Source organism: Aquarana catesbeiana, linkage group LG03 (assembly GCF_042186555.1).
Source record: "Aquarana catesbeiana isolate 2022-GZ linkage group LG03, ASM4218655v1, whole genome shotgun sequence".
Taxonomy (NCBI): domain Eukaryota; kingdom Metazoa; phylum Chordata; class Amphibia; order Anura; family Ranidae; genus Aquarana; species Aquarana catesbeiana.
In genome coordinates this window covers 327465289-327489950 of record NC_133326.1, presented here as the reverse complement: position 1 = coordinate 327489950, position 24662 = coordinate 327465289, and the positions used below count along the sequence as shown (strand labels likewise).

The 24662-nt window shown below is 44.6% G+C and overlaps 1 protein-coding gene across 2 annotated transcripts in view; it reads left to right on the top strand.

Annotated features, from left to right (window-relative positions):
• Positions 1-20437, top strand: part of HK3 (hexokinase 3) — a 172434-nt gene extending 151997 nt beyond the window's left edge. For both annotated transcript variants that reach the window (XM_073620473.1, XM_073620474.1), the window contains exons 17-19: positions 12791-12946; positions 18726-18959; positions 20056-20437. In XM_073620473.1, the coding sequence (XP_073476574.1) occupies positions 12791-12946; positions 18726-18959; positions 20056-20206 (541 nt within the window). In that variant the 3' untranslated portion in view covers positions 20207-20437. The remainder of the gene's footprint in view (positions 1-12790; positions 12947-18725; positions 18960-20055) is intronic.
• Positions 20438-24662: the final 4225 nt, after the last annotated feature.

Here is a 24662-nt window from a genome sequence, read left to right as displayed (position 1 = left end):
CGGAGTCCCCCCCCCTTACATCAGGCATTGCCAGCGGAGTCCCCCCCCCTTACATCAGGCATTGCCAGCGGAGTCCCCCCCCCTTACATCAGGCATTGCCAGCGGAGTCCCCCCCCCTTACATCAGGCATTGCCAGCGGAGTCCCCCCCCCTTACATCAGGCATTGCCAGCGGAGTCCCCCCCCCTTACATCAGGCATTGCCAGCGGAGTCCCCCCCCCTTACATCAGGCATTGCCAGCGGAGTCCCCCCCCCTTACATCAGGCATTGCCAGCGGAGTCCCCCCCCCTTACATCAGGCATTGCCAGCGGAGTCCCCCCCCTTACATCAGGCATTGCCAGCGGAGTCCCCCCCCCTTACATCAGGCATTGCCAGCGGAGTCCCCCCCCTTACATCAGGCATTGCCAGCGGAGTCCCCCCCCCTTACATCAGGCATTGCCAGCGGAGTCCCCCCCCCTTACATCAGGCATTGCCAGCGGAGTCCCCCCCCCTTACATCAGGCATTGCCAGCGGAGTCCCCCCCCCTTACATCAGGCATTGCCAGCGGAGTCCCCCCCCCTTACATCAGGCATTGCCAGCGGAGTCCCCCCCCCTTACATCAGGCATTGCCAGCGGAGTCCCCCCCCCTTACATCAGGCATTGCCAGCGGAGTCCCCCCCCCTTACATCAGGCATTGCCAGCGGAGTCCCCCCCCCTTACATCAGGCATTGCCAGCGGAGTCCCCCCCCCTTACATCAGGCATTGCCAGCGGAGTCCCCCCCCCTTACATCAGGCATTGCCAGCGGAGTCCCCCCCCCTTACATCAGGCATTGCCAGCGGAGTCCCCCCCCCTTACATCAGGCATTGCCAGCGGAGTCCCCCCCCCTTACATCAGGCATTGCCAGCGGAGTCCCCCCCCCTTACATCAGGCATTGCCAGCGGAGTCCCCCCCCCTTACATCAGGCATTGCCAGCGGAGTCCCCCCCCCTTACATCAGGCATTGCCAGCGGAGTCCCCCCCCCTTACATCAGGCATTGCCAGCGGAGTCCCCCCCCCTTACATCAGGCATTGCCAGCGGAGTCCCCCCCCCTTACATCAGGCATTGCCAGCGGAGTCCCCCCCCCCTTACATCAGGCATTGCCAGCGGAGTCCCCCCCCCCTTACATCAGGCATTGCCAGCGGAGTCCCCCCCCTTACATCAGGCATTGCCAGCGGAGTCCCCCCCCCTTACATCAGGCATTGCCAGCGGAGTCCCCCCCCCTTACATCAGGCATTGCCAGCGGAGTCCCCCCCCCCTTACTTACATCAGGCATTGCCAGCGGAGTCCCCCCCCTTACTTACATCAGGCATTGCCAGCGGAGTCCCCCCCCTTACTTACATCAGGCATTCCCAGCAGTCGAGACTCTCTCCGCCGCCATTACTAAATAGAAATGGGACAAAATATCCGGGTGGCTGCCAATAGCAGTTAAGCTGCGGTGCCGCCCTCCCCCGCCTCTTCCCACATCAGGTCACAGACAGACCGCGGCGGGGCGGGAGGTGGGCGGTGCCACAGCTCAAATTCTATTGGCAGCCACCCGGCCATTGCTAAACAGTAATTTGGTCTTCAGGAAAATGGCGGCAGGTGGAGACATTGTCTCCGTCGGCCACAGACCTCTGGTGGTGAAAAAAAAAAAAAAAATTGTTTAAAATAAGAATTTCCCGGGACATTTCCTGGGAATGGCTAAATCCGGGAAAAGGGTCTAAATCCCGGGAATGTCCCGGGAAATTCGTGACAGTTTGTAAGTATGACAGTCCTTTCGGATAGTCTGTCCGCTCAGTAGTAGCCTCACTCCAGAGGGGAGACTTCTAGCCTCTATCGATATAAAAGACGTGTATTTACACATACCTGTCCTTCAGCCTCATTAGAGATTAGAGATTCCTACATTTTTGCAGTAGAGGAATGTCATTTTCAGTCTGGATCTACCCTTTGGGCTGGCTACAGCTCCCCGGATGTTCACAAAGGTCTTAGCATCAGTACTGGGTCTTTTAACCACTTGCCGACAGCTCAACGTCCATGGACGTCCTGGGCTTTGTGGTGGTATATCTGAATGATGCCTGAAGCTACAGGCATCATTCAGATATCGGCGTTTTCAGCCGGCAATTTCCTACACCATAAGAATGATCATAGCAGCTGGTCAGCCGCTAGATCGTTTTTATGGGTGGCGAGAGGAGACATCCCCCCCCTCCCGTCTCCCTCTGGTGCTTCTACCCACTCAGCTCTGCGATCGGTAAGTCGGAGAACGGATCTGCTGGCCCCGGGTGTCCACCATAGAGATTTCTGGCGGACCAGATGGTCGCCGGAGTCTCTCTGATCATCTGAGTGAGGCCGGGCACGATGTTATGACATCACGCCCGGCCTCTGCATTAAAAAAAAAAACACACCGCCTCGGCTGGGAAGCCGTGATTCCTTTTTTTTTTTTTTTTTTAATTTTAGGCTTCCCATCCTGGGGGTGAGATGTGGGGTCTTATTGACCCCATATCTCACTGTAAAGAGGTCCTGTCATGCCATATTCCTATTACAAGGCATGTTTACATGCCTTGTAATAGGAATAAGTGATCAAAACATTTTTTTTTTTAAGTGTCAAATTAGAAAATCTTAAGTAAAATTAACAATAAAAAAAACCCCAAAATTTAAAGTGCCTCTGTCGCTCGCAGTGTGCTCGTACGCAGAAACGAATGCATACATAAGTCCCACCCACATATGAAAACAGTGTTGAAACCAAACATGTGAGGTGTCGCCACAAACGTTAGAGCGAGAGCAATAATTCTAGCCCTAGACCTCCTCTGTAACTCAAAACATGTAAACAGTAAAATATTTTAACGTGTCGCCTATGGCGATTTTTAAGTACCGAAGTTTGGTGCCATTCCACGAGCGTGCGCCATTTTGAAGCGTGACATGTTTGGTATCTATTTACTCGACGCAACTTCATCTTTGACATTATGCAAAAAAATCGGGCTACCTTTACTGGTTTTTTTTTTTTGTTTTTTGCATGAAAGTTTTTTTTTTTTTTTCCAAAAAAACGCATTTGAAAAATTGCTGCGCAAATACTGTGCGAGATAAAGTTGCAATGACCGCCATTGTATTCTCTTGGGTATATGCTAAAAAAAAACATACATAATGTTTGGGGGTTCTATGTAATTTTCTAGCAAAAAAATTATGAATTTTACATATAGGGGAGAAATGTCAGAATTGGCCTTGTGGGCAAGTGGCTAAGGGCCCAAGGGATCCTAGTGCTCGACTATCTGGACGACCTCCTACTCAGAGATCGCTCATTACAGGCTCTAGAACAGAGCATACTATGCACAGTGCAGTATTTGAAAAGCTTAGGCTGGATCATAAATACCAAAAAGTCAGCCTTGAAACCTGCTCAAAGTCTAAAGTACCGTATTTATCGGCGTATAACACGCGCCGGCGTATAACACGCACCCCAAGTTTAGGAGAGAATTTTAAGGAAAAAAACTTTTAGGAGGGAAGTTTAAGGAAAAGAAACTTACATTAAAATGCCCATCAATGCAGCCTTTTCAGTGTTCATCTGCAGCCTTTTCAGTGTCATTGCAGCCTTGTCCCCAGTGCAGCCTTGTCAGTGCAGCCTTGTCCCCAATGCAGCCTTGTCCCCAGTGCAGCCTTGTCAATGCAGCCTTGTCCCCAGTGCAGCCTTATCAATGCAGCCTTGTCCCCAGTGCAGCCTTATCAATGCAGCCTTGTCCCCAGTGCAGCCTTGTCCCTGCAGCCTTGTCCCCAGTGCAGCCTAGTGTCCATGCCTCCTGCCGCTGCCGCCGCCGCCATACACATAGAAGTAGTTTTAAATATGGCGCTGCGGAGTTCGGCGCCGGCGGAAGTGAACGAACGCCGCCGAGATACACATAGCCGAGGGTTCTCGGCTCTTTCCGGCGCCGCTCACAGTCCCGCCCAGTCCCGCCCTATGATGGACATAACACAGGTCCAATGGCGGGACTGGGCGTGACAGTGAGCGGCGCCGGAAAGAGCCGAATACACCCGACTATGTGTATCTCGGCTCTGTGATTTCGGCGGCGCTCGTTCAGCACCGCCGAGTCCTTCCGAAGTCCGCGGCGCCATATTTGAAACTACTCGCTATGTAAATGTCGGCGGCGATCGCCGACATTCACATAGCGATAGCGGGGATCGGCGTATAACACGCACCCACGACTTTCCCCTGATTTTAAGGGGAAAAAAGTGCGTGTTATACGCCGATAAATACGGTATTTAAGTCTGATCCTAGATACAGCTCAAGCAAGAGTATTCTTGCCACATGTAAGGATCTGTGCCCTGAGGGTTCAGATAAGGGGCACCAGACAACCCTCCATTCGGCTCTTTATAAGTCTTCTAGGGAGGATGGTATTCTCCTTCGAGGCAGTGCCCTATGCCCAGTTCCATTCCAGGCCTTTACAACAAGGCCCAGTTGGCCTGGATCAGAAGAGGAAAAGCCCTGGATTATCCAATGTGCTTATCTCCTCGTGCACACTTAAGCCTAAACTGGTGGTTGCAGGATCAGAACCTGCGAAAGGGAAAATCCTTTTTCCAGGTAACTTGGAGTACTGACTACAGATGCCAGTCTCTCCAGGCTGGGGAGAGACCCTAGGAAGGCTCACAGCTCAGGGGAAATGGTCAGGGATCGGACAGATCCTGCCCATCAACGTCCTGGAATTACAGGCAGTATGTCTGGCCCTATGGTCCTGGACGGTGGAGCTTCAGGACCACCCTATCGGGGTTCAGTCCGACAATCGGTGGCGGCCCGTCCCTAGGGGGCGCACAAGTGCAGTGCACTATGGGAACACAGTGCACTATGGGAAGCGCCACGTTAATGCAATCACGAGATTGCAGACGAGGTTCATTTGTAGGATTTTTACTTGCTTTGTGGCGCATTCCATCGCGCCAAACAACTTCTGCCCGTAGTATAACTACGTGCGGGTGCTTTTGTTGTTCTAGTTAAGAGGTTATTTCTGGTTTCCCTGTGCCAGAGGGAAACCGGAAGTGACGTCAGAAGCTCCGTGGAACACACGGCCCGAACGGAGCTGGTAAGTAAGGCTCTAAGGTTGCAAAATGGGTCATTCGCTTTCCTAACACTGAACCGCCTCTCCACCAATCAGGTGCTCGGCTCTGTTACCTGTCACCTGATTGGCTGAAACAGGCGCCGCTATTGGACGCATCAGCAGGGGAGGACAGGAGAGGAGACGCATGAAGGACCCCGCTCGTCACCGTCACCTGATGCCCCACAAACACAGGGTAAGTGCCGGGCGGGGGCACACTGGCAGCATTTGGGCAGTTGGGCACACTGGCAGCACTTAATGGGCACACTAGCAGCATTTGGGCACACTGGCAGCATATTATGGGCACACTGGCAGCGTTTCAAACAGTAGCTGTGTTTGATGGGCACAGTGGCTGCGTTTGATGTGTTTTTTTTTTTTTTTTTGTTTGCGCCCCCCAAAAAATTTGAGCACTAGCCAACAATGCCACTGCAGTGGCCTATATAAACCACCAAGGCGGTACCAGGAGTCGTTCAATTCTGAGGGAGGTGAACCACATGCTAGCCTGGGTAGAAGGACATGTGCGATTTTTTTTTTTTTTTTTTTTTTTTTTTTTTTTTTTTTATATCGGCAGTTCATATCCCGGGAGTAGAGAACTGGAAGGCAGATTATCTCAGCCACCAGAAGATCTGCCCGGGGAATGGTCCCTACACCCAGGGGTGTTCCAGGAAATTTGCCAGCGTTGGGGATGGCCAGAGGTCAACCTATTGGCATCCAGGTTCAACAACAAGCTACAGCAATTTGTGTCATGAGCAAGGGATCCTCTGGTAATCGGAGCAGATGCTCTGATAGTTACATGGAGACAGTACCCCCTGATTTATGCTTTCCCTCCGATCCCTCTCCTTCCACATTTGTTGTGCAGCATTCGGAAATGGGGGGGCTCCAGAAATTCTGGTGGCGCCAGCCTGGCCCAAAAGGCCCTGGTTCCTGGAGATTGTGAGAATGACAAAAGATGGACCATGGACACTTCCACGTAGCCCAGATCTGTCTCAAGGTCCTATATTCCACCCCAATTAACACACTCTAAATTTGACGGAATGGCTATTGAAGCCAGGTTGTTAACCACTAGCCTACCGCCCACCGTTATGACAACGGAATGGTAAGGTTCTCATTCTGGGCGGACGTTATATGACGTGAGTCCATTTAAATAGGGCATGTGCGTGACCGTGTGCGCGCAGCCTTGTACTGTTGGTGGCGGCGTTTCACCGAGACACTGCTCGTCACCGACAGGGGTGAACAGCCATTGGGCATGGCTGTCTACCACGTGATTGGCCTTGATGAAGTCACGGCCGATCACGGATGGTAACTCCCCACTTTACACGGCGCATGCGCGCACCCGTCGGTGGCAGCGTGTACTATAGGGCTGTGTACTATGTGATCAGCTGTGATCCATTCACTGCCGATCACTAAGTGTAAACATAGAGCTGTAACTAACTGTTACCAGCTCTTCTCTCCTCACACACCGTTTCCATTGTGAGGAGAGAAGAGCCAGGAGCAGTGAGTTACAGATCTATGTTTAGTAGTGTCTGCACCAACACCACACCTGTCCGCCCCCCCAATTGTCATCTGTCACCCCATAAAAGTGCACCTGTCACATAAGGGACTGCCATCAGTGGTGCAACTGTCACCCATCAGTGATCGTGCCCTGTCACCCGTCATTGACCGTGCCCTGTCACCCATCAGTGACCTGCCCTATCACCCGTCACCCATCAGTGACTGTCAGCGGTGCACCATCACCCATCAGTGACCGTGGCCTGTCACCATCCGTGGCCTGTCACCCATCAGTGACCATCGCCCGTCACACCATCATCACCTATCAGTGAATGTCACCTGCCACCCATCGCACAGCCCATCAGTGACCCTCACCTGCCACCCATCTGTCACCCGTCGCACAGCTACCCGCCACACAGCCTTGTCCAAAAGAGTATATAACAATGAGGAGGCATTCCACATCCTCTCCATGACTGATGAGAGTATGGGGTGTTCTCATCAGATTCTGATTACGAATTGAATTCGGCATTTGAACCGATTGAGAGTATTAATGATTCGGATGAAGAATGGGTCCATCCTAAAAGGGCACGGCACTCTGGAAACCAGGCAGCCGCCAGCAACCAGGATTATATTCCCAGGCCCAGTACCAGCGCTGCTGCCAGAAATAGGCCCCAAGAACAAAGGCCCAGTACCAGCACAGGAGTTTCAACTACCCCCCCCCCCCCCATCTACTGGAGTGTCACGTCCCCCAAGAGCCAGGGCCGCTACATACATGCCAGATGGTCTTGCCAAACCAACATGGCTGCCTTCCAACGTGCAGGTCAACACCCAAAATTTCACAGAGATTGATTGCTTTCATCTGTTTTTGCCTGACACTTTGCTGCAATTCATTGTGGACCAGATGAATTTATATGCCCAGCAGTATATTGCCAACAACCCCCAATCATCTTATGCCGGTACGTTTGAGTGGAGAGATCTGAATTTGGAGGAGTTCAAATTGTTTATGGGCCTCACCATAACCATGGGGCTTACAAAAAAAAATGAAGGACCTACCTATTGGTCCACCAAACCCATCCACCACACGCCCATGTATTTTGCCGTAATACCCAGGTCCCGATATGAGATTCCTTCTTTTTAACGACAACACCCAGTGCCCTCCCCGCAATCATCCAAATTCCAATAAGCTATATAAAATTCGCCCACTGACAAATTTCTTTTCCCAACGATTTGCAGAACTCCTTGTCCCCAAGAAGCATATATGTGTGAATGAGTCCCTGGTACCCTTTTCAGGCCGGCTAGGAATAAAACAATATATTCCTAGCAAAAAGGCCAAATACAGAGTAAAATTTTACAAGCTCTATGAGCGAGTCACAGGATAGCTTTATGCGTTCCGCATATATGAGGGAAGAAATTCCCAGCTCCAGCCCCCTGAGTGCCCGGCCTACATGGGCACAACTGGAAAAACCGTATGGGATCTGGCTTACCCACTTCTGAAAAAAGGATATCATATATACCTTAACAACTTCTATACCAGCCTGCCCCTTTTCAAACACTTATACATTGCAAAAACCTCCAGAAAAAATAGGAAGGGCTTCCCACAATCCATAGTAAACAAAAAGCTGCGAAGGGGGGAAAGATGCAATGAAGTGCTGGCCTTGAGGTGGAAGGATAACAGGAACGTGCACATGATGTCCACCATTGATGATGACACTACAGTTGTAGTTCAGCGAAGATGAGGTCCCATTGAAAAGCCGACATGTGTCCAAGATTATAATCTTGGGGGCGGGTGGATTTCAATGATCAAATGATTCAGCCCTATTTGTCAATAAGGAGGTCCCGATTCTGGTACAAGAAGGTAGCAATGTATCTCATCCATTTGGCCATTTATAAGTCCTACATAGTCTACTCCAAATCGACAGAAAGCCCTACCCCCTTCCTAAAATTCAGAGAGGTAGTAGTCACGTCCCTCATCTATCAACAAAGGGCCCCCCCCAGAAGACCTCTGCTCTGATGCTGTTAGCCGATTTCATGAACGCCACTTCCTGTACAACATTCCACCATCTGAAGCAGGCCGAAGAAGGCAAAAAAGATGTTGCATGTGCAGGATTTCGAAAAGATACCAGCTACCATTGTCTCCAGTGTCCCTCCCAATCTGGCCTTTGCATTGGTGAATGCTTCAAACTTCATCATACATCCCTAAAATATTAGCCCATATTTTTAACCATTTCCCCATTTTCATCTGTGCTGACCAATTTCCATGCTTCCCCAAATAACCATGCCACTGCCTTCCACTTGCACTGACCCTGGTCTGCTTTTTGATTATGCCTCTGCCTACCGTTTAGACTGCTTCCACGTGAACTGACCCTGGCCTGTTTTGTGACTATGCCTCTGCCTACTGTTTGGACTGCTTCCACGTGAACTGACCCTGGCCTGTTTTATGGACTATGCTTTTGCCTACCGCTTGGACGGATCTGTTGCCCTGCTACTGTAGTACACAGGGGTCTCACATATGTGAGGGGCTCCAGAACAGTTTTTCCGGATGGAGAAAACAACTATTTTTTTTGTTTTCTCCGGGTTTCGTAATTTCCAGACTAGGGTCTGGAGTCCAGAGGCTTCATAGAGATTTGGGTGGGTCGAAGCCTTTACCCCTGTGCACAGGTCTTACCCGATTACGGCCCTCAGCCTGCTGCTGACTTACTGCCATCATGCCTTTGCCTGCCGCATGAACGGACCACACCTCTGCCTGCTACCTGGCCTATGCAAATAATTAGCTGTAGCAAGAGGCAGTATGTTTATGAAGGGCTGGAGAGTGGACAATTTCTATGGACAAATGCTTTGGCTGTGCTGACAATATCCTTGTGCTGACCATAGACAATATTCCTGCCTGCATAATTATTATTATTGCTGTCGCTAAGCACATCCCTGACTGCTGCCTGGACCAGTGTTCTCTTCTGTGGACACTACTAAAAGCACAGGTAATACTCCCCCCCCCCCCCCCCTTTCCGCAATAGAATTTATTTTGGATTGTAATTCTTGGTATGTACATGCTATGTGTTAGAAATATGAAGGGCCTTCAAAAATGATTGCCAGGAAATTATATATGTAATGTATGCTCCTAGAACGCCTGATGGTGCTACTTGGATGTTGGGCCTCTGTATGTGGCCAAGCTGTGTAAGTCTCACACATGTGGTATCCCCATACTCAGGAGGAGTTTTGCTATGTGTTGGAAATATTTTATAAATGGACAACTTTGTGTAAAAAAAAAAAAAAAAAAAAAAAAAAGCGTTTTCTTTTTTTTTCCACATTTTCCAAAAACTTTTTGAAAAAAAATAACCATTCAAAAGACTCATTATGCCTCATAGGTTATACATTGGGGTGTTTGCCCACAAAATGACCCCATTTTGGAAAGCAATTACATTGTCCTGGTGCTCCAGGGCCTTCAAAAGTGTAATAGGTGGTTGAGAAATGAGATGTGCAATTTATGCTCGAAGATCGCCTGATGGTGCTACTTCAATGTTGGGCCTTTGTATGTGGCCAGGCTGTGTAAAAGTCTCACATGTGGTATCCCCATACTCAGGAGGAGTAGCAGAATGTATTTTGGGGTGTAATTTGTTGTAATACATATGCTCTGTGAAAGAAATAACCAGCTAATATGACCATTTTGTAAAAAATAAAAAAAAAATAAAATCTTCATTTTACAAAGAATTGTGGGAAAAAATTACAACTTAAACTAAAAAAAACCTCTACTCTCCATGCTATTTACTTAATACCTTGGAATGTCTACTTTCTAAAATGGGGGTAATTTGGGGGGCATTTGTACTTTTCTGACTTGTTAGTATCTCAAGAAATGTGATGGGCCGTCAGTACTTCAGGTGTGATCGGATTGATCAATTTTCAGGGATTGGCACCATAGTTTGTAGACTCTATAACTTTCACAAAGACCAAATAATATACACTAATTTGGGTTATTTTTTACCAAAGATATGTAGCAGTATACATTTTGGCCAAAATTTATGAAGAAAAATTACTAATTTGCTAAATTTTATGACAAACGGGCAATTTTTCACAGTTTACGGTCTTTTTTTATTTATAGCACACTAGTGATTAAATACCACCAAAAGAAAGCTCTATTTGTGTGAAAAAAAAACAAATTTCATTTGGGTACAGTGTTGCATGACTGAGTAATTGTGATTCAAAGTGTGAGAGCACCGAAAAAGTGAAAATTGGTCTGGGCAGGAAGGGGGTTTAAGTGCCCTGTATTGAGGTGGTTAAAGGACCGTGGCATCTCGGGATCGGTAGTGTCTACCCTAGTGAATTCTAGAAAAGCTGTCACTAGAAAAATGTATCATAAGGTCTGGAAGACATATATTGCTCGGTGTGAAGCCAGAATAATGGCATCCTTGGAAATACGTGATTGAGAGAATTCTCTCTTTTCTACAATCAGCTGTGGAAATCAAATTGGCTTTGAGTACAATCAGAGGTCAAGTTTCGGCCCTATCAGTATTCTTCCAAAGGCATATAGCCTCCCATTCACTGATCTGAACCTTTATGCAGGGGGTAACTCACTTGCTTCGTCCCCATTAGGTCACATATGTGTCCTTGGGACTTGAACTTGGTGCTGTCTGTGTTACAGAAACAACTATTTGAACCTATCAAGGACATTCCATTAGACTTGCTGTCACGCACGTTAGCCTTCCTGATGGCCATCACCTCGGCTAGAAGGGTGTTGGAGTTGCCGGCCCTTTCGTGCAGGGAACCATACTTGATCCTTCACCATGGCAGTCGTGTTACGACCTGTTCCACCCTTTTTTCCAAAGGTGGTGTCGGCCTTTCATTTAAATCAGGACGTTATTTTGCCTTCTTTTTTCTCTCAGCTTTGCTCGGCGGAAGAGAGACTACTGCATTCATTGGACGTTGTCCGGGCAGTCAAGGTTTGTCTAGATCTGTGGAGATCCGAGGATCGGACTCCTTTTTTGTTTTACCAGAAGGACCCAAGAAGGGGTAGGCAGCTTCCAAGGCTTCCATTGCCAATTGGGTCAGTCAATTGATCATTCAGGCCTACGGTCTGAAACATAAAGCTCCTCCCTTTAGGGTGAGCGCTCATTCTACCAGGGGTGTAGGAACCTCCTGGGCTTTTCACCATCAGGTATCTGTGGCTCAGATTTGTAAGGCTGCTACCTGGTCTTCAGTGCATACCTTCGCAAAATTTTATCAAGTGGATGTTCGAGAGCCGAGGATTCGGCTTTCGGTCGCAGTGTACTGTGGGCTACTGTATAAGTTCTGATGGCTATTGTTTGGCAGGTTGTCTCCCTCCCCACAAGGCTATTGCTCTGGGATGTCCCAGATATTCATTACCAGTAGGTAATGAATATTAGCCTGACTCTGTGTCCTAGGATGTACTCAAAAAAAGGATTTTACAGGTAAGTATTCTATTTTTAGAATTTGTTTTTTTTTTTTTGGAAACACTGAAGCATTTCTTTTATCATCGTGGGGACAAAAGAATAGTTCATTTACCAGCAGTCCTGGACAGGGATGAGCAGACTGATTCAGAAATGATGCAATTTTACTTTTTTTGTGATAATTAATACTGACAAGTTCAGTCTGCAGAGAATCATACAATTCATGAATCACTGGATTGCCTGCATTTTTTGAAACGGATGATTTATTACTCTTCAGACAGATCTGCATGTTAATATTTAAGCAAAATAAATATTCACATTTCAAAATTTTTCCTTTTATTCAGGAAGAGATCATTGAAGTCTCAAAAAAAAAAAGAAACGGTAGAGGGCTGTCCACATGTCAAAACGGTTCTGTGTACTGGTTAATATTTTTTCTTGTCCTTTAAAGTAGGTTCAATGTTGCCTACCTCTGTGCCCTAACAAAAAACTTGTTTTGTTTGAGTACATGAACTCCCTTACCGGAGAATTTTAGGTGGCTGGAGCTTTTACTGTGTGTAAAAGAAATACTGTTGACTATATGTAAAAGGCAGCAGTTCGGTTTTTCCATTTTATAGATATCTTCAGAATCTGCATTTTAGCACAGTGCTGTCCACTTAATAGTGTTTTTAAAAGAAAAAAAAAAAATCTGATTAGGATGTTATAGGAAGAAAATGTTTCAATTTTTTTCTTCCTCCCCCCAAGGATGTTTTTCTTAGTAATGCCTTTCAGAGCCATAGCTTTCCATACCATTGCTTTATTTCAATGAATGTGACAACGTGTCACCTCTTATTCTCTCCAGGTATGAGAAGATGATCAGTGGAATGTACCTAGGAGAGATTGTACGGCAGGTCCTAATTGAACTTACAAAGGATGGGATTTTATTCCGTGGTAACATTTCAAAACAGTTGAATACTAGAGGCCTCTTTCCTACAAAGTACTTATCTCAGATTGAAAGGTAGGAGACTTTTTTTTTTCCCCTATCTTACTGTATTTAGCCGCATTAATTGTATCTACTTTTCTGACTGTACTGCTCTAAAAGAGAACTTTCATTGCTATTTCTAGCCCGTTTATAGAAACAGGCCATTTGGGGTTGCTTTCCGATAGGGAGGTCCCTGATGGGCAGTAACCATGCCACTGTGAATAGTAAAAGCACAGATTATGAGCTGTTAATGCTAATTAGAGGCTGTACAGTGGGTGCATAATTTAAGTGGTGGTTAACCTTGTAAGGGCTTCATTACAGTTTGTACCTGCTGTTCCTGTTTCACTTTTCATTATATTTTCTAAATCTGACATGACTACTCAATATACAGTGCCTTGCAAAAGTATTCACCCTCCCCTTGGCTTTTTACCTATTTTGTTACATTACAGCCTTTAGGTCAATGTTTCTTCAATCTGAATCATATATAATCGATCAGAACACAATAGTCTAATTTGGTAAAGTAAAATTAGAAAAATATATATACCCGTATTTATCGGGTTATAACATGCACATTCGTTTTAACAGGGAAGTTTCAGGAAAAAAAATTTTAAATAAGGAACTTTGAAGCAAAATAAGGGTCAGTGCCTATCTGCAGCCTCGCCATTGCCATCAATGCAGAATCCTCGCCATTGCCATCTATTGACTTCCTATTACAGAGGCCGCCAAGTAAACAGGAGTTTCTCACTGTATGTAATCTGGCGGCGCTCGTCCCGCCCCCTCCCTATCCCCTCTGAGGCAGCTAAAATTCAAGTATTGGCGTATAACACGCACACGCTATTTGCACCCAATTTTCATGGTGAAAAAGTGAGTGTTATACGCCAATAAATACAGTACAGAAAACTATTTTTCAGAATTAAAAACTGATAATTGGCATGTGCGTATACATTCAACCCCTTTGTTATTTAGCCCATAAAAAGCTCTGGTGAATTAGTGAAATTATGTCCACCTGTGTGCAATCTAAGTGTCACATGATCTGTCATTACATATACACACCTTTTTTTGAAAGGCCACAGAGGCTGCAACACCTAAGCAAGAGGCACCACTAACCAAACACTGCCATGAAGACCAAGGAACTCTCCAAACAAGTAAGGGACAATGTTGTTGAGAAGTACAAGTCGGTGTTAGGTTATAAAAAAAAAAAAAAAAATCCAAATCTTTGATGATCCCTAGGAGCACCATCAAATCTACCATAACCAAATGGAAAGAACATGGCACAACAGCAAACCTGCCAAGAGACGGCCGCACACCAAAACTCACGGATCGTGCAAGGAGGGCATTAATCAGAGAGGCAGCACAGATACCTAAGGTAACCCCTGGAGGAGCTGCAGAGTTCCACAGCAGAGACTGGAGTATCTGTACATAGGACGACATTAAGCTGTACTCCATAGAGTTGGGCTTTATGGCAGAGTGGCCAGAAAAAAGCCATTACTTTCAGCAAAAAAAAAGGCACGTTTTTGAGTTTGCGAAAAGGCATGTGGGAGACTCCCAAAATGTATGGAGGAAGGTGCTCTGGTCTGATGAAACTAAAATTTAACTTTTTGGCCATCAAAGAAAACGCTATGTCAGGTGCAAACCCAACACATCACATCACCCAAAGAACACCATACCCACAGTGAAACATGGTGGTGGCAGCATCATACTGTGGGGATGTTTTTCAGCAGTCGGGACTTGGAAACTGGTCAGAGTTGAGGGAAAGATGGATGGTGCTAAATACAGGGATATTCTTGAGCAAAGCCTGTACCACTCTGTGTGTAATTTGAGGATAGGACGGAGGTTTACCTTCCAGCAGGACAATGAGCCTGAACACACTGCTAAAGCAACACTTGAGTGGTTTAAGGGGAAACATGTAAATGTGTTGGAATGGCCTAGTCAAAGCCCAGACCTCAATTCAATAGAAAATTTGTAGTCAGACTTAAAGATTGCTGTTAACAAGCGCAAACCATCCAACTTGAAGGAGCTGGAGCAGTTTTACAAGGAGGAATGGACAAAAATCTCAGTGGTAAGATGTGGCAAGCTCATAGAGACTTATCCAAAGCAACTTAGAGCTGTGATAGCCGCAAAAGGTGGCTCTACAAAGTATTGACTTTAGGGGGGTGGATAGTTATGCACATTGACTTTTTCTGTTATTTTGTCCTATTTTTGTTGTTTGCTTCACAATAATAAGAAAAAAACATCTTCAAAAATGTGGGCACGTTCTGTAAATTAAATGATGCAAATCCTCAAACAATCCATGTTAATTCCAGGATGTGAGACAACAAAACACGAAAAATGCCAAGGGGGTGAATACTTTTGCAAGGCACTGTACTTTGTGATCTTGGTACCAAATTTGAGACTGTTGAGTGAGTCAGGGCTGTTTAACATTTTTTTAATATGAACCATATGAACATATTAACCAATGCTTTGGGACATCTGAAGGTCCCTTTATCAAGGTTCAGATGTGCTTGCTCAGAAGTCACGAAAGGTAATTTTGTACTTTTTATGCATGTGCTTTTTTAATGCTATATTAATCACTTAAGGAATATGGACTGTGTGCTGTTGACTTTGGCAAGTTTAGATCTGAAACTGACTGTGCAGATCTAGAACTGACTACCATCCATTCAGTTACTCCTACCACTCCTTTTATACTCAAAGTGCAAGTTGTGCAGTGTGTGTGTTTTTTTTTTTTTTTTTTAAATTTACCCAGACTGAAATGTATTGTTAAAATAATTTCTTCTCAAGGTCCTCTGGCATCAATTCTAGCACATGTTTAACATGAGAGATGAGCCAATTTCACTATAATTTTTTGTTTTATACTTTATTTTTATTTTTTTGCCCAAGCTAATCCTTAGAAGCCATAGTGCTCATACATTGTACTAATGATGACTAGGGATGAGACCGATGTTCGAGTCAAACATTGGGTGTTCGCCGAATAGTGAACAATTTGGGGTGTTCGCGGCAAATTCGAAAGCTGCGGAACACCCTTTAAAAGTCTATGGGAGAAATCAAAAGTGCTAATTTTAAAGGCTTATATGCATGGTATTGTCATGAAAAAAAGTGTTTGGGGACCTGGGTCCTGCCCCAGGGGACATGTATTAATGCAAAAAAAAGTTTTAAAAACGGACGTTTTTTCGGGAGCAGTGATTTTAATAATGCTTAAAGTGAAACAATAAAAGTGAAATATTCCTTTAAATTTCGTACTTGGGGTCGGGGGGGGGGGGGGGTGTCTGTAGTATGCCTGTAAAGTGGGGCATTTTTCCCGTGTTTAGAACAGTTCCTGCACAAAATGACATTCCTAAAGGAAAAAAGTCATTTAAAACTACTAGTGGCTATAATGAATTGTCAGGTCCCGGCAATACAGATAAAAGTCATTGAAAAAAACGACATGGGATCCCCCCAGTCCATTTCCAGGCCCTTTGGGTCTGGTATGAATATTAAGGTAAAACCTGAACCAAAATTAAAAAAAAAAAAAAAATGACGCAGGGGTCCCCCTCAAAATCCATACCAAACCCTTCAGGTCTGGTATGGATTTTAAGGGGAACCTCATGCCAAAATTTTTTTAAAAAAATGGCGTGGGGATCCCCCCAAAAATCCATACCAGACCCTTATCCGAGCACGCAACCTGGCAGGCTGCAGGAAAAGAGGGGGGGACGAGTGTGTGCCCCCCCTCCTGAACTGTACCAGGCCACATGCCCTCAAAATAGGGAGGGTGCTTTGGGGTGGCCCCCCAAAGCACCTTGTCCCCATGTTGGTGGGGACAAGGGCCTCATCCCCACAACCCTTGCCTGGTGGTTGTGGGGGTCTGCCGGCGGGGGGGCTTATCGGAATCTGGAAGCCCCAGATCCCACGCCCCCCTGTTTGAAATGGTAACGGGTACATTGTACCCGTACCATTTCACAAAAAAGTGTCAAAATGTTAAACCACAAGACACACTTTGGGACAAGTCCTTTATTGAAATATGAAAAAATAAAAATGTCCCACGAAGTCCATTTACGTAACCGTTTGGCCCCGCCCCCCTCTTACACCCCGGGAAAGCCATGGGGAAGTCCCCGTGCGGCAGAGGGGGTGGGGTCACCCGTGTACATCTGTGTGGCCCTGCCCACAGTTATGAACTGTCACCTGTGAGGACGCGTCAGACGGTGGGAGCCTCCCATGGAGGCAGATCGGTGTTTTTTTTTATTTTTTTATTTTTATTTTTTTCGGTCTGTCGGCGGAGCCATAGAAGAAGATGAATGGACTTTGTGGGACTTTTTTATTTTTTAATAAAGGACTTGTCCCAAGGTGTGTCTTGTCGTTTTTTTTTTAACATTTTGACACTTTTTCTTTTTGTGAAATGGTACGGGTATCCGTTACAATTTCAAACGGGGGGGGCTGAATCTGGGGGTCCCCTTGTTAAAGGGGGCTTCCAGATGCCAATAAGCCCCCCACCTGCAGACCCCCACAACCCCCGGGCAAGGGTTGTGGGGATGAGGCCCTTCTCCCCATCAACATGGGGACAAGGTGCTTTGGGTGGCTACCCCAAATCACCCTCCCCATGTTGAGAGCATGTGGCCTGGTATGGTTCAGGAGGGGGGAGCTCTCATCCCCCCCCCATCTTTTCCTGCGGCCTGCCAGGTTGCGTGCTCGGATAAGGGTCTGGTATGGTTTTTTTGGGGGGGCACCACGCCTTTTTTTTTTTTTTTTTTTTTTTTTAGTTTTGTGGCGGGGTTCCCCTTAATATTCATACCAGACCCAAAGGGCCTGGTAATGGACTGGGGGGATCCCATGCCGTTTTTTCCAATGACTTTTATCTGTATTGCCAGGACCTGACAATTCATTATAGCCGCTAGTAGTTTTAAATTACTTTTTTTTTCCCTTTAGAAATGTCATTTTGTGCAGGGTTCTAACACGGGAAAAAATGTGCCACTTTACAGGCATACTATATAGACACCCCCCGAGGTACGAAATTTAAAGGAATATTTCACTTTTTTTGTTTCACTTTAAGCAATATTAAAATCACTGTTCCTGAAAAAACGGCTGTTTTTAAAACTTTTTTTTGCATTGCTACATGTTCCCTGGGGCAGGACCCAGGTCCCCAAACACTTTTTATGACAAAAACTTGCATATTAACCCTTAAAATGGGCACTTTTGATTTTTCATGTTCGTGTCCCATATAACGGTGTTCGCACTAATTTTTTGCCTGTTCGCATGTTCTGCTGCGAATCGAACCGGGGGGGTGTTCGGCTCATCCCTAATGATGACCAACAAGCTTGAAGCAAGTGTAGATAGTTTAAAATTGATGGCTGTATATTAGCCTATATATCAGTGGTTCTTAATGCTCAGTTAGCCAAGAGTCGAAAGGCAATTTCGTATTTGCATAGCTTGGCTCACTTTTGTAGCATGAGGCATAAATCTCTCCATACTCTTTGGATTTGTGATAAAACGTGGACATCTTATTTAAGTAGGCTCTTCTGTCCTTTCACTGGTATAGTGGAGGATTTGGTTCCCATAATCTGTCTTGCTAAGCTTTTCTAACAGATTTCCCTTGTGAGTATCTAGTGAATAATCAAACACACAGCTCTGTGATTGGACAGGGAAAAACAGGACCTGAAGGAGTATGTGTCTTTTTTAGTACAGGACAGTTTGATCAAACATTTCTAGAGATAAATACACAAAGGGATTTCAGACTTGCACACTAGACTAATTGCTGAACTGTAGAGCTAAGGACATTTCATGCTGATATTACATTGTATTTATAGAGATTATACACAATTTATACACCAGTTGTGTCTTTTTCCAGCGATAGTCTGGGACTCCTGCAGGTGCGATCCATTCTAACGACGCTAGGTCTGAACAGCACATGTGATGATACGCTTATAGTGAAGGAGGTGTGCACTGTAGTGTCCATGAGAGCAGCTCAATTGTGCGCTGCTGGCATTGCTGCTGTTGTTGAGAAGATGAGAGAAAATCGGGGCCTTGATCATCTGAAAATCACTGTAGGTGTGGATGGAACTTTGTATAAGCTGCACCCCCAGTAAGTGAACTTCTATAATTTGTGAAATGTGGTATTAAAATTTGGATTGTTGCTGTGTTTGTGAGGAATGATGCCATACAGCAGCCTTTTTCAACCAAGCAGCTGCCTGGTTTCTTCAGGGGTGCCTTGGCAAAAGGCCTAAAAATTGCCCAAAAAATGTTTGCAAGCTAGTGGGTGGATCAAGCCTGTTCTATAGTTACACAAAGCCACAGGTTTTCATTGTGCACCATTACAACCTTCTAGCCGACGGTGTCCTAACAACCAGTCCCATCAATGGTTTCATAAGAAGTACATCGGGTGCTTCTCCCCTGCCCCTCCCCTTTTGGCACTAGAATCACATTAGCTGAGTGAGGGAGAGAATCTGAGGAAGAACAGCAACTAATACTAGTCAGTACCAGTGTGCAATATGTAAACCTATTAGTTTTGTGTTTTTACATTTTAGAATGGGGTGCCTCAAGATTGTGCAAAATTTTAAAGGATGACTTGACTGAAAATAAATGTAGGGAAACACTGCCATAAAGGACAGGACAATGGAAGGTGGTAATATTTGAACAATATGTAAAGATTTGCAAGTACAATTTCCAAGTTTTTGCCTCTTTTACATAACATATATCGAAGTTTAGCCTAGTCGGGGTTAATCCACACAAATCTACATTTCAGTTATAGAAGTATATTGGTAAGTGGGATAACACATTAGTGTCCAGTGTATCTTGGAATCTGCAGTGGTAAGAGATCCCACAAAGTTCCAGGCTGTACTCTCCCTTCCCAGCAGCAATCATGAAGCCAGAAAAGGGAATCTCCATTTTCCAGGGTGCATTCTATGCAATGTACCTATGGATAAAGACCCCACACAAAGGCTGTTTGGCTCTAGGGTGCATAAATGTCACTACTGGAGACCCCAAGATAAAATGAGCTTGGCATGTGATTTTAATTTTTTAGTATTCACATAAAACTGAAATCTTAGATGACTTGGCTTGAAATATCACCTTTTTTGTGTATCAATTTTCGTTTGTCCTGATTTTTTTTTTTTTTTTTCCACTTTGCACACCCATTTCCAATCTGGCAATGTTGCTATAACAATACCTCTGTCTTGCAGCTTTGCTGGCGTGCTTCAGAAGACAGTGAAAATTTTGGCCCCCCAGTGTGATGTTTCTTTCCACCAATCTGAAGATGGTTCTGGTAAAGGGGCAGGCCTAATTACTGCTGTTGCCTGCCGTGTTTCTGATGCTGAGCCACGTGCAGCTTAAACAAAAACAAAAAAAGTGTAACAAAACTGAAGACACTTTAGGAAAAGGTGAATGGACTCTTGGAGTACTGTTGGTGCATCTTGAATTGCTAATGCAGAGCCACAGACTGTTTAAATTGCAATAAATGAATGTTTTGCCTTTCAACACTTTTACTTCAACGTTAAATAACTTTTTATAAATGTTCTATTTATATGGAATATTGTGTAAACAAAATAAATATTTTTGAATAGAGCTGGTGTTTGTGTATTACATGCAAATGGTTAACACACACATAGTTATAGCTTTTTTTGAGATTTGACATTTTTCATCCTTTTGTCTATGGGGGGTGTGTTCTCTAAGCCACGTTTTTGCCGTTTAGCAAGGTCTCTTTCAGTATCCTGTGTTTTTAAGAGTTCTGTGTTGCAATATGTGCCAGACTGTGTTGAGTAAGCTCCAGAGAACGGTGTGTTGAGCGTGACCTAGAGAGCTGAGCCAGTTTGTTAGCTTGTCAATATCTGGTGAGTGTGTCATCAGGGATTGAACCAAGCTTTAACAGAAGGGATGATCCCAGTTCTGAAAAAATTCCTTGGCTAAGATTTGTCTCCTTGCTAGCAGGCAATGTTGGTGGCCCCTTGGCTGGAATCCAGACTTAGAAATCTTTGCCCTCTGGTAGGCTGTGTGCTTGGAGTTGCAAGTGAACCTGAAGCTGCATTCAGGAAACTGAAATTGAATCTTGAACCCCCACCCAAAGACTTTCAGTAGAAAAATCTGTATGAGCCTGTGATTTGGTTATTCCATCTTCTGATTTCTTCTACGTGTTATGCAATAAAGTATTTCAAAACATGTGCAAGGACGTAATCTGCATTAATGGAAACTTTGAAATGAGCTAAAATAGCTGGTAGCCTGACTGTGACTAGCTTTGTGTCTACTTTTGAGTCCTCGACCCAGAATAGAGTTTTTGCAGCATATTATTATGTTGAATTTCCTTATCTCATTCAAAGCTAGTGACACCTTTGCTTCAAAGCTTCTGGAATCTACAACTATCTGGAAGAAATATAGATATGTTTCTTCCTACTTCACCTTTCTACTCCTTATTTGTAAAGAAAATGTTTAATATTGTAGGTCTGATTTAGCTTAAGACAAGTAGGACACAACTGTTACAGCAATATGCAGAGTTCCATTGTGAATAACCTCTTAAAATGCTGGTTCCCTGGCTTCAATATTTTCTCAGTAACTGGAATGGTACACACATCACACACATGCATATCAGGAAAGTCGGGGTAAAATCTGCGCTCTTTCTATGTGTATTTAATCCAAGGAAGTATTGCATTTTTAATTGCTGCATTGATTTTCAGCTCAATGACTAAAGTCATTGACCTAGAAAACTTAACATGTTTTAACCTGTTTATGTTTTGTTTGGTAAATTAGAAGCTGCGGATTATTTTTCCATGGATAGGGTGGCATCGCCTGGGCATATACATCACTGGATAAGCCAAAGAGTGAATTTCAGAGGGAGAGCAGCAATGACAGCCTGCATATTCCTCATCACTTTCCTCAGTACAGATTCCCAGTGATGGACAAACCTCTAAAAACCTAGGGCTACACAGGCAATTTTTAATCTGAGATTAAAAAGATCTTGTAGTGCTGTTGTGCTATTAACGGTTGAGCAATTTTTTAAAGGTTGGGCTTGTGAGATAACATCTTAAACCCAAAATAAAAATGTATTCTGTTGCAGCTTGCCAATCCTAAATGTCGTGTGTGAACTGGGTTCCCCTTTTACTGTATATGTTTTTTTGTGTGTCTACATTCTGTATGGAGGAGAAATGGAGACACCTTTTGGGAAGCAGTGTTGTCAGTCTGTGGCAAAGGTAGTGATAGACTAGCAGATTTAGATTTGACTGCCAAAACAAAGCTAAACTCTAGCAAATACTTTTTAAGTGTTTGTTATCCTTGTGAGGTTTTTACATACATTATTAAAAGACAACTTTTGTAAACACCCCTGTCAAATGGTTTATCTCGATCCTGTAACTGACACTTTTGCTGAAGAGCTTGGTCTGTAAAAGGAAGCTGAAAAAGTACAGACTTGCTAAACCGTTTACCAGGTGAAAATAAAGGAAAAATAGCCTAGTTCTTTTTGGGGGCAGCTGCCTGTCTATGCACACCATTTCTGGGCCACACAATTTTGGAAGATCAAGGGCAGTATTTACGCACCCCTTCTTTGGCTTTGGGTGACCTCATCACAGTCCGGGGGGGGAGAGAGAGACGGTTGGCCAACCATTGGGTCAATCTTTGCAGAAGTTGGTTTTGATAGTCTGTGTTGATGTACAATCTTTTTTGTTATCAATTTGCACAGGAAAGATTGTTTCAGTCCTGAAGAAGCAAAGTGTAGACTGAGCTAGATATTGAATGTTGGGCTTACAATGGCTTTTCACTATATTTATCTGTCATTGTGAACTAGAAGATCCTTTTCTACATCTTTTTTTATGTTTGAAGACATTTTAACATTTTGTGCATCATAAAAGCACCATTTTTTTTTTAATTGATACTGAATTGTAGCTATTTTCACTGAATATTCCAGGTGGAGTCTTATACGTATCATGTTTCTATATTAGTTCCAATTGGGGTGATGCCCTCTAGGGATATATTCTAGTGACATTGAAAAAAATATAAAACATAAAAATAAAATATTATTTTATTATGGGCTGTGGAAATTAAAGAATAATTGCTTTATTATTCGTTAATTTTTTTGATCGATCAAATTTTTTTTGACCGGTAGGCTGCCTGCCCAGGGGCCGCTTTGGGCCAAGCTGTGGCTGCAGCGCAGCGCTCCGCTCCCTCCTCCTCCTCCACTATATGTCATACACAGTCTGCGAGCATCTCCCGCTGTGTGTCTCAGAGCTGAGTGTGAAAACTTTGGCCGCAATGTGAGAAAAGTCCCACCCTCCTCCTAGATCAGATCGTGTGATAGACGCAGTGTTCTATCACACAAGCTGATCTAGGAGGAGGACGGGACTTTTTTCACAGCGCGGCCAAAGTTTTCACACTCCGCTCCGAGACACACAGCGGGAGATGCCCGCAGACTGCATAATCCAGGCACAGGCACTGACTACAGTGAGGCTGCGATTATGTGCATGACGAGGCTGCGATAATGGGCACGGTAAGGCTGAGTTTAAGACGTGTGATGTTCTAGCCATGCCCAGCTATGTCCGGCTTCCGCCGTTGCCATAACAAAGGTGCTAAATCAGCTAAAAGTAGTTGAATCTGTATGTGTGTGTATAATTAATTGAAATTAATCGATTAAAAAAAATCGAACATGAAAATTTTAATCAGTAACAGCCCTATTATTAGCTGTATTGAACGATAACAGACATACTGGCTAGATCACCAGGTGAAAATAGAGGAAATAAAGCCTATAAAAGAAAACGAATGCTGCAACCTCATGTAAGAATTGGTCAGCTGTAATTTTATTGAAAGATGAAATCGATATTCAACACAAAAAACAAACTGGATGTACTTTGAACAGTATCTATTGCTGAAGAATCTACTAAGAGGCAGTTGAGCGAATATTCTCATACTCCCGTCAATCAAGTATTGAAGCTATAGGAATATGTAAACCCAATCACTAAAATCTCATAGCTTTAAAATGTGATTTCCAAGATCTTTAAACACACAATCCTTGTTCAGACCCTTCTGTTATAGAATGACAATGTTCTGTCCCAGTCTCCACTGCATTACTACCCTGTCAGACACTGTTCTGGTGTAGTCTATAATCAACCATGCTTTGCTCAATGTGCAGATGTCTGTTGTCACCATCAGCAAGCCTACTCAGAGCAAGGATGTAAAGATGCCACTGAAGCACCACCATGTATACAGGAAGTGTCAGCAAAGAGGGGCTGGAAGAAATCAGCAGCACTGGCATGCACATAAGAATGGCACTTGTGAAAAGTTAAACAATAAGCATTAAAGGGACACTAAACTCTGGTTTCAAAAAATCTTTTCAAGTGTTTCTTAATCTATTTTTTAACTCAAAGTACCTTCTATTGCTCTGTCTCCTCCAAATCACCCAAATCTTTTTTTTGTGTTGCTGTAATCTGACTTCCTGTTAGAGGATGTTCTGGTCGTTTAGCCTTTGCAGTTAAGGTGAACATGGAAGGGCAACATGGCTATGTTCATTCTCCATGGTCCCACTTGCTCACTCCTGAGATGGACTAGGAACTATGGACTAACTGAAAATCTTATGCAGCAGCTTACATTGCAATGTGATACAAAGAAAAATATGGCTGCCAAGAGATTTCAGCATTGTGGCACTAGGCTAATTGGGCAGCTTGCAGAAGTGATCTCCAGGGCTGACTCCAATAAAGTGATAGTATTTCCAACAGGACGATGCATTTCCCTTTTTTTTTTTTTTTTCACATCAGATTTGAAACTATGTTCTACTTGGGAGCACCATATACTCTTACTGTGTATGATATATATT